The following is an 11,010-nucleotide window of genomic DNA, read 5'->3' on the forward strand; positions in this document are numbered from 1 at the left end:
AGCTTTCTTCAGCAAAGGGAGCACAGGAGGGCAGAGGGACAGGCAGGGAGCGTGAAACGCAGGAAACAGCCTCCTTATATGGGCTCATCCGCAGGGGACAGAGCTCAGTCGACTGGAATGACCATGTCACAGAATGTGAAGCCTTCAGGGGCCCAAGTGAATGGAGTTTTCTGATCTTTAAATGATTCCCCCAGATTCTTAAGATGCCAAACCAGAGAAGAGGCTACAGTGCCAAAAAAGGAGCATTTTGAATTCAGTTGATCTGGACACACCCAGAGCCCAGGAAAAAGGGGAAAAACACACCACATATGGGCGTGCATGCCCACATCCCTATTCCCATTACACACACCCCTACCTCAAAAACACACTCCCTCCCACACGGATCCTTCCCATGCAAATAACCCTCCTCCTTCCTCCCCTCACACCATCTCCCAGATAGCCAGCAGGCCATGGTCCCAACACACAGACTCACAACTCCTCGCAAAGGTGCACGGAGTTACACAAATGTCACCAAAGAACCCAGACCATAAGGCTGAGGGAAAATGCAGCATCTCCAGGGCATTCCAATGCACCTGCAATTTAATTTCCTCGTCATCTAAACCAGCCTTCAGATCCAAGCTATCTCAAGTTGGGCACTCCATATCAGAGGGTGATGAGAATGACTTCCCCAGTCTCTGCACCTGGCATGACTCTGTAGCATCTAGGGGGTTGATTCCTATGTCTTGCCAATTTTATAATGTCTTCCCATTGATCACACACACCAGACAACCCTGAATGTCTGGCAGACCCTGACAAACACCTCACATACACCTACAGGTCTTTTATTCCTCTTGCAATAAATCAGGTAATTCTTTTTGAACTGCCCACAGGAGCACTAGCAACAGGAAAGGTAATGTTAACTGTCAGCTGAGGATAAATAGCTTTTCTTTGTTAGTTGCCTGGAAAGTGCCGTAATAAGGTCACATGCCACATGCACTTTTGTCAAGCAAATAAACTTACCTTCATATACTTTCGCATTTCCAAAACCTCAGCATAATTTACAATTCACAATGCAATGCTGTGCATTGCCATAGTATGGGGACAGGTAGAGACGTTGCAGTTGCAAGCAAGAGCTTGAGGCAGAAGGTGGAAAGAATGTCAACCCCAGAGAGAGCAGAGCAGAAACAGAGGACTCTGTTCTTCCGTAATGAGCAAATGTGCTCCTGAACACACGTTTTTGGTGAAAAAAACTGTGGACTTTAAATGATCAAACTTATTGGTACCTATGTGTTATACTGGAGCAAGATTTTTATATATGTTCCCAAATGCAAAGCTAAGCTATACAGCCAAATGGTTTGGTGTCCAAAACACTGAGATTCCACCAGCTCCTGACAACAGTGTTCTCTCTCAGCTCTTGCTGCTCAGTCTCTTTCACAGCATTAACTGACTACTTGCTTGCTGTGGTTTGCTTTTCCACTTAAGTTTTGTCAGTTATTTATCTCCAGAAGATTTTCTCTACCCTAGTTACTGCAGATGGTCCACTTTTTCAAGGAACATTGCCATGGCCTGGGCTCTTTATTTTTTCTCAGAAATTCAGTTCACCATTTTTGTGATGACACTTTTCCAGTATTTCTCAGGCTGCCTTCCTTACCAACACTTTCATACTACCACCATAATCAGTATTTTATCTCTCCCTTTGAAAAATCACTGGCCTGAATTCCATCTCTCCTGCATTAAAGTAGAAACTCTACCTTCTTTATCTGTAGTCAGGCCCTTTCTTATCAGACAGATGTAGAATTCTAATTTGGCTTCCCCATTAAGGCAGAAATTTCCAGGCCACTTGTCAGATCAAGTCTGCGGTTCTGAAGGTCCTAGTTGAATGTTGCTTCCTTCATGGAAGCAACTATGCTGTGTGTCTCTGGATCCTGAGGGTCCAGCAAAGTTTCTTTTAGGACCTACCATGACACAGGCAGATTACAGGCAAGTTGGGTCCCTCAGATTCTCAGACAGGTCTGAAAATATGGACTAATTTACCTTCATCAACATGACAACTCCTTTGAAACAGCAGCCACTCTGTGCAGGGAAGCAGGGACTCAAATGACATTGACAGTGTGCAACAGAGGACATACAATTTTTCTGTCGCGTAATACATCTAAAATGCATGGGATCTATATTCTGCCCGATATACAAACAATGTGAGATTTTATACAGTATGTAGGTGCCTTGTTTTTATCCAGTATTGACCATGGAGCAGAAAGAAGTATGGCCAGTCAAGTTTCCTCTTCTCCAGCAAGTTGCCTGAGGCTCCCTTGACTGAGGAAAAGCAAATTGCCACTAACAGGCCTGATGAATTAGTTCTGACTGCTGCCAATTAAAGAGCTGTAAGTCAAACAGCCCTACTGCTTCCAAGCAGCCACATAACACTTACAATCTATACTGATTTCAGAGCATATATGATATCAAAAAGGGCTCAGTTCTGAGATCCATGCAAGCCTCGGCTTTTTGCAAAGAACAGCCTATGTCTGCTAGCCCTCTTCATCATGTCGGTTCAGGTAGTGCACCTGATTTTAATGAATCCCCTCCGAGGACTTCGGCATGTCTTAAATGCCTAGTAGAAAATACTGGATCCCCATCTCATCCACAAGCCATCCTTCATGGTCACTGACCTTCCTTTACTAGGGAAAGTTCTAGTTCTATTCTTGGGGGGGCTTAAATATTTTCCGTCATCTATCACAGCAGGTAAAGGAGCAGCTCATGTTGTTAAACAGCTATCAAGAATTTCTTCCCTAAACCAGTGGTCAGCCACCTAGTCAGCTTACATGTGTACCTGCTAGGAAAGCTGTCTTACTGCAACATTTGGCACCTTAACCCGTCTCACGACTTACTGCATGAAAACAGTGAAGCAGCACACAACAATCTGATTCTCTAAGCAAGGGAATCAGGTAGAATCCTTTCACAACCCACAGTCACAGAGCAGTGCCCCTCCAGTCCTCCTAGGCATGAACATCTCTCAGTTTGCTACTACCCTGTGCTACGTACTGTCAGACATGTTCCCATTCATCTCCACCACTCGTACAGTTCTTTTGCTGCCTTCAGGTGGGCCCAAGAGCACTCAAAACATGAAATAAATGTGCAGAAAAGGAAAAGCTTTTAATAAAATTATTTTTTATGGGATTGTCACTAATCCACATCAAGGTAGCCAAGCACAGAGGATACTAGAAAGGCTGGGAAACATGGCTGACTAGAAATGCTATTTCAGTAGATGTCATCAAAAGGCTAGTAGATAACCTCAGAAAGCTGAAAATAACTGCCCTGCTGGCCAGCCACTCGGGGTGCACGGGAGAAAGGCAGTGCAAGGCCTTGGGGAGCTCCAGGCCACGCAGTGCTGGGGCTCACACTGGGGAAGTTGGCCTAATTAGGGAACAAAAGTTCAGCTGCATTTTTTAGATTCCTCCTGGAGAATCTGGCCAACTTCCAGTTCAGCGGTCCCCAGGAACAGGCTGGGAGTCCAGCATTTCTACAACCAACCAGAAGACCACCAGTAAAAAAGCAGCAGTCCAGGTAAAATGGAGTCAGGTAAAAAAGCCAGTGCTTCCTTGGATGCTGGTTCCCTTTGGTGGTGGGTGTTTATCAGCACAATGCAAGAATCCAAACAGATGACAGAAACTCTGCGACATGGAGGGACAAATTCAGCTCAGCCCAGGACAAACACACAAATGGGAGGGCATTCACAATGTGCAACAGCTACAGGAAATTCTGCCTCAGAGAACCCTCCCAGGTTCTGAGAGATGCCAGTTGCTTCAAAAGCTATCTACTGCCAGTCCACCCCACTCCCAATTGCATGCCTAAGAAGGCAAAATCCTGGAAACAGTGCCTCACACAAAATGCAGCTAGCTCCCGGTGAGGGCTCTTCTACAAGCTGAAGATCACAGGGGAGAACAGGATGCTAGAGAAAAACAACACAGACTGTAAGGTCTTTGGGAATAGGAAATTTTTGTCCCAGGCACACACCAACACTCTCTATATCTTGCTGCAATGCAAGCTGTATATACAAAAAGGGCCATAGGGGACTGCATTACAATTATACATGACTTCTTAGGTCATGAATTCTATGAACTAGAGTGGCTGGACAGTGCATAAACCACTGTGATTATTTTCACACAAATAAGGTCCCCCAGTGAGCACCCAGCTGAGTGCAGCCAGTGCTGGGCTCCTCAGTCATACATTTCTAATTTTCAGGGGATGTGAGGAAGAGCATTTGGGGATGGGCTGCTGCACAGATCCAGACCAGACCAGACAAAGGAATGAGAGTTTGGAGCTGGGTGCCAACCACTGTGCGAAGGTAAGAACTGGGTCAGGAAAATACCGCTCTGATTAAAGGCCCTGATCATATCAAGCCCCAGGCCATGTCTACACCACAGGTGCAGACACACCTGCAAGCAGGATCCATGTGAGTCAGCTGGAGTCTGGAAACAGTCTAGCTTTAGGTACTTCTGGTGACCAAGCTGGTACCTCCCCAGGTACTGCTTCTCACTAGGGAAGCTCTGCATCATTCTGCACTATATTTTAGGATGCAAATACGCTCACTCAAAACAACCCCACTGAACTTGGCAATGTAAGTCCACAGTTGGTTTCATATTTCAGGTACTGGAATTTTTTTACTAGTTGTTCTCCCAACAAACGTTCATTGAAAACAATTATTCCTGACATGTTGTCTTAACCTAAAAAGCAACAGCCCATTTTTCCACCCAAATTGTTTTAAAAACACTGGGAACTAGAACTACAGGACTTGGTTGCCCCCTCTGGAAAGGTTAGATCCTCAAATCCTCTTTCCAACTGTTGCCTTAAAGCATGTCATCACTCAAACTTTGAGTGACAGAAAGCCACAGAGGTCAGTGTCCACCTAGCTAAGAGTCAGAAATCAAGTGCTCTCCCTGCTTTAGTCCATTAAGGACCTTGAGACTACCTACGGCATGTCTACCAAAGCACAGCTAGAGAACAAGGTCCCAGCTGGACTCATTACGACTGGAACAGACATCTTCCCACTTCAATGTTGTTGCCTTCAGCTAGAAAGTCCTTCCCTGTGGCCCAAAAATTCTTTCAGTTCCCTTTACAAAGCAGGGCAGCTTCAGGAGAGAAGACTGAGAGCCTTCTCACACCCAGAACAGCTTTGTCATTATACATAATATTCTTTAGGGAGGTGGGAAACATTACTTGATATATCTTTCAGGAGGAAGAAGAGGACAATAAAATCAGTATCTTCCAGCTTGGAGAGTGTGGGTTTAATCTTTATGTATAGAGCACGTGGCTTCAACATTGAAATGAACACCTCCATCCCTGGAGGTTCCCAAAGGCAAGGAACAGCCCTACTCCACTGCTAAAGGCTACAAAACACAGGAACATCCGCTCCCAGAGCTCTCCAAATGGGGCCAGAGCTCCACAGAAGGACAGGGTTCGACACACTGCAGTCCCCAGCCACTCTTTGGATTTTAACAGATCCACAAGCCCATCCTGAGACTGTCTACATACTGCACAGGCACCTAAAACAGGCTGTGGATTTTGCTATGAGAAGGCAGCATCTAAATCCCCCTGTGGATCTGCATTTAGGGAATCCCCACAGTTCTTCTGCATAAAGCTCTATTCTCCTTTCAGGCAGGGACTAAAGCAAACTAGAGGAGGGACTTCTCCAAGGCCCCAAAGCAAATCTGTGGCACAGCCAGGAAGAGAACCCAGCAAAATCTTGGTTCACAGCCATGTTCATACTCCTGCCTATTCTGCCTCTGCAAATTAACTGAAATATTAGGATACACCCTTTATTATACCATTGATCAGCCTTACAGCCTTTGGCTAAATGTCCCAGGCAGCCTTGGAAGGTGCAGCCAAAGGAGTGATTCAACTGGCAAAAATTCAGATCCAAGATGAGTGGTTTGCCAGGGGATGCAAAACAAGTCTCAGAGCAGGCAGATGGCTGGAGGGCAGGACTTCAGCAGGTATGTTCACATTGACAGCCCAGATGGGGCTGTTTGCTAGCATTCAGGCAGCCACAAAGGATCTTCAGCACAACAAGAGGAAAGGGACCAAATCCAGGAAGAGTTCAGATTGTAACACTCAGCACAGCCCAAAGGGAGTTCAGAGAAGGGTTACATGAGCCATCAGGGGGACGAAGGGGCCAACTTCGGACAAATGATTCAAGAAGCCAAGTATTTCAGCTTGGCTCGGCAATGACTAAGGGAGGGATATACTGCAACAAGTTTTGGATCACACTTTATAATACAAAGTTCCACTAATAATTGGTTTGGAAGAGACTTATGATACAATTAACAGAAGTTTGTAAGCGTACAATATTATAAGTTACAAGCAGCTTACTGATCAGTTAGATTTCTCAACACTTGGTTAACCATTTTGTTACCTTTCACAGGCATTTACAAATGGAAAAATACTATAAAGTGTGACTGTGATGCTTAAGAGCATAAGCCTGAATAAAGAGTGCAGGAATTATCCAAACATGAGGGGTTTCAAAGCAGGGATCACTTCAAACTAAGGAAAATCTCCTTGCCAGGCACCATTGCATAACATCCCTGAGGCAACAACAATCGCTCATGTGGAAGAGTCACATCAGTTTAGTTATTTTAATGAAATTTAGCAGCCAGGAGCAAGAAGGCGCCTGTGGCATGTGACCAGCCACCACTGAGTACAACAGACCTTGGGAATCAATGTAGGGCACTATATGGAGGTGGAATTAGTTCCAGCGAAATGACTGTAAGGACTGGTTCCGGTGGTGGGGGGAGTGGGGGGGTGCTGTGGGGAAAGTTTAGATCAATTATCAGCAAAAATTTCTATTGGGTAACCAGTCCCCAAAACTATACCCATCAGTGGGAGGTCTCTTTGCCTGATAAATGGAAAAGTGCTCTGGGCATAGTCCTGAACCATCCATCACTGATGAATAAACCCAGTGGATCTTTCCTACAATATCATCTCTAGCACTACCAAGAGAAAACTGAGCTAATCTGAATAGTCTTGACTCCTTGCGATGAGCATACCCTTCTGAGGCCAGAACTAATGAGATGGGTGAGACGGGTTTCTTTTCTGGGCTTTCAATTTCACAAATGAATCTACTGTGTTACCAGTACTGGGCTAGTGCTTCAGCAGAAGGAATTAAGAGTATGGGAGAGGATGTTTTAATTGTCTAACATACACAGAGAGCAACTCTAGCCAGGAAAAATTGGGCAACACCAATTCCATGGTTAGGAAGAGTGCAAGACAATTAGCCCAAAGACTTTAAGAGAAACAGGTTCTCAGGTTGCTCTGAACACCACCACCCTGGCTTCTAATGCCAAATGAATGCTGAGATGTATTTTAGCTTTGCTGCAGTATGAGAAAGGATATGTGTATTTTCTCTGTGTAACAGGAGCCTGGTAAGAAGCACTATACCATCCTACTGACCACAGATATTAGCATTCCAGTGCTGGTGCAATAAAAAGGAAAGACTCACAGAAAATATAAAGGCACACATCCTTGTTACTACTGCCTGGCCTTCTCCTCTGGGGCACCAGCAAGACTTCATAATCCCCGAAGACAAGTTTTCCTGTTATGGGAGCAAGCTAACCATACTGGACAGCAAATCTAGGCTCAGTCAGGTTTCGCCCTCTATTAGCTAATTGTTGCCCTGACTTTTAAATTAAAATAGAGTATCTTCCCAATGGCCACATATACAGCTGTGACCTCAGAACAAGATGCAGCAGCTGATAAGAGCAGCTGTTACAAAGATAATAAAAAAGCCTGTCAGCAAGAGGAACAGAAGATGCAGGAAAGGCGCTGCTTCTGAGGCAAACTTTGTCTTATTCTCCAATACAAGAGTCCCCTCTTAAGGTAGTCTCCAGACACATGAATAGGTTAGTCCTACTAGTCCCCTTCAGAGGAGCCAGCATCTACCTAGAAAGCCTCTAGTCTTACATGGTCAACCTCTTCCTCAGGGTCTTCATCCTAGAAGGATCAGGAGGGAAAAAGAGAGAAAGAAGTTAAAGGGAAGAACTATGGAAGCCAGCAAAAAATAGCTTGAAGATTGACATGAATGGCTGTCCTGCAGCACATGCTTTGCAATCTTATTCACTTGAACAAAGCACAAAGTTGATCCCACCATTGTAAGATTTTATATCCACAGTCATTTATGCATATACCAACTGTGATACTATAAAGCAGGTCTGTTTGACTGCAACGGCAGGGAAGTCTGCCAGCAATCAGGCCTTGAAAAGCACAGTAAAGGAAAAAAAAAAAAACCACCACTAGAAATGAGAGCAAGAACAGACTTAGTTCCTTTTCCCTGTAGCATGAGAAAACCCAAATTATTCAGGTGTGTAAGATGCTAGAAAGATTTGTACAGGTAGGCTCTGCAACCAGCCAGAGACCAGAAATTATGCTGGTCATACTTGGGGTTATATACTGTAGCAGGCTGCAGCCCTTTTTTCAGGAGCTACTGTTTCTCAAGACAACCTCAGATCCTCCACTGGGAGCAGCAGCAGTTAGCATAAGACAGGCAGAGCTAAAAACATTGTTCACTTTAGTAGATGAACTTTAGCTAACCCTACAGTATGAGAGTAGCTTGGTTATTGGGTAGATGAGCAACTCAAGGAACGCAGCCTGTTAATCGCTGTGAAAGCTACAAACCAGTTGAGAACCTTTCTGATGAGCAGACTGTCAGCAGTGGTGACAACCAGTTGTCAGGCACAAAATGTAAGAAGGAGGCCATTAAGAACCTGGTAATATCTACACTATCCTAGAATTAACAGTGTTCAGAACCATGCAGGGAGAGAATCTAGGGTATCCCACAACCCTGCACCAGGAGCACACATAGGATGACTGGAAACACTACACTAACCCACCTGAGTTTTCTTCTGGACTGCATCATCTCTCCTGTGGAACAGGGAAGCCATGTGATTCATAAATTGCATATATCTCTGATTAAAGTGGTTTGATACGAGTCCACTTAGTGTCTGTGCTGTCATCTGGTCTTATGGTCTTATCATGACAGGTTAGGGCAGCTGGGGTACAGAAGCATCTTTTTCAGTGAGCAGCATAAATGAAATCAGATTTGCCCAAGTGGTAAAATCTGTTGGCAACGTGTCTGTCAGCCAGGGACCCACTTGTTCCCACATCCGAGAGCAGAAAGGCTTCTGCGGCACCCAACATGACCTAAGCTTCTCTGGATGTACAGAGGCCCAAGCAGTACAGGACTCAGTAGCACAGAAGGAAATCCAGCTGGGTAAAACATGTTGGAAAAGCATTTAAATAACCACTTCTTTGAACAATCTTCCACATGGATTTCACCCTCAGCAATTGATTTGCAGTTGTTTATTCACTTGGGTTAGATAACAGAGTCCTACTTAAATGATGCTTGGATGTCAGCCTAAAGAATCACTGCCAGGAGTGTTTGTAAGCTGGGTGGTAGAAGTCCAAATAGCTGCTTTTCAAAATTCACCTGTGGAAGTATCCTTCAAATATGAGTGGAGGTGGCCCAAGCTTTGTCTGTCTACATGAATCTCTCCGGAATAAGATATTTTTTTATAGAACAGAAATGTTAATTTTTTAACCATCACCCAAGGACTGCAACTACATATGCAAGCTTGCAAGTATCAGGTAGGACAAGATAAGAACATACTTTCAGAAGTGAAAGCACAGAGCCTTTCCTCAGGCTTTGGTAAAACATGGGGAAGAGAACCAGCAGGGAACTTAAGATGATTTGGGGGCAAACCCTGATATAAAGTGAAAGTGATCCTGTCCTACCTGTGTGGAGATATTCTCAACATAGCCTGGAAAACCCTCATCCTTTAGAGGCTGACACATTGCTTATTAAAGCAGTCTCCACTCAAAGGATCTACAAAGTGCTGCCAGAGAGACGCTGACAACATCACATTGAGATTGTAAGAGGTAAAACCCAGGGAAATCTTGAACAAGGTCCCAAGGGAATCCCATCACTGTAGGATGAAGAGAAAACAGACTGTAGAAGCAGGATAACATTACAATATCTTTGCATACTGATTTCTTATGGAACAGCAAATAGTTCACTCTTGCTGAGAGAAGACATAGAAGAGGAAAAAATTGCTGATATATTTTTTTAAAAAAAAAAAAAAAGGCTTTTCCACTCAGCTTTCCAAATCAATCTCCTCAAGAGTTCCAAACCTGGCCAAACAGCTTCTTTTGGTGGATGTCATCAAGCCAGCATTCAGACTGTTGGATGCAGTGATGTTAGAGCCAGGAAAAAGGTTTTACTTTTATTCTATAGAAGTGTCCAGAAGTCCTGGTAGGACGGGACAGCAAAGATCTTCAACAGATCTCATTATATGATCTGCCCCTCCCATTATGCAAAGAACATGACCAGCTTGAGTTTGTCCCATTTTGTCAGAAACTTGATAGCATCAAGATGAGTAAAAAGTAACACATCAAGCCAGGGGATGGGAAAGGCCTCCCAATGGAAAAATGGATACATTACCCCTCGGAAAATGAATGTTTGAAATGCCGAGTTCTGGCACGCAGCAAGCAGATTTATCTCTAGGAATTCCCATTTACAGCATATTCCCCTGGGTGCCCAAGAAGTGCCTGCCGATTTGCCAAGGAGTGCTAAAGGCCAGGAACGCACACAGCCATTGCTGCAGGAGGATGCTGACTGCACCAATTACAGCAAATAATCATGTTCCTTCTTGCCTCATGAAATAATAATACATAGCTACAGTCTTGTTTGTTAGTACTTGTACTTCTGAAAAGGCAGGAATGGTCTGCATGCCAGATGGCAGACTGTGAGCTTTGTGACCCTTAGTGAGCCCCTTGAGGAGACAAGAGGTCTAAATTCGAAGGTAATGCAGATACTTCCACACAGGAATGGGAATTATCAAACAGGTATTTGGGCAGAGCAATTACAGATACACTGCTGTAGTTAAAGAACTTAACTGTGGGAGATACGTACATACAACAGGCTCTGAGAAGATACTAAGATACCATACCACTTTCACAGAGCTTGGGGGAAGTGTATTAGGCTAC

The 11,010-nt window shown here is 44.4% G+C and overlaps 1 protein-coding gene across 1 annotated transcript in view; it reads right to left on the reverse strand.

Annotated features, from left to right (window-relative positions):
- IFT43 (intraflagellar transport 43) overlaps nucleotides 1-11,010 on the reverse strand; it is a 49,626-nt gene that overhangs the window by 31,052 nt on the left and 7,564 nt on the right. Inside the window, exon 3 of the mRNA XM_035902027.1 lies at nucleotides 7,933-7,962. Within this exon, the coding sequence (XP_035757920.1) occupies nucleotides 7,933-7,962 (30 nt within the window). The remainder of the gene's footprint in view (nucleotides 1-7,932; nucleotides 7,963-11,010) is intronic.

This window comes from Egretta garzetta, unplaced genomic scaffold (assembly GCF_000687185.1).
Source record: "Egretta garzetta isolate BGI_Z169 unplaced genomic scaffold, ASM68718v1 scaffold79, whole genome shotgun sequence".
Taxonomy (NCBI): domain Eukaryota; kingdom Metazoa; phylum Chordata; class Aves; order Pelecaniformes; family Ardeidae; genus Egretta; species Egretta garzetta.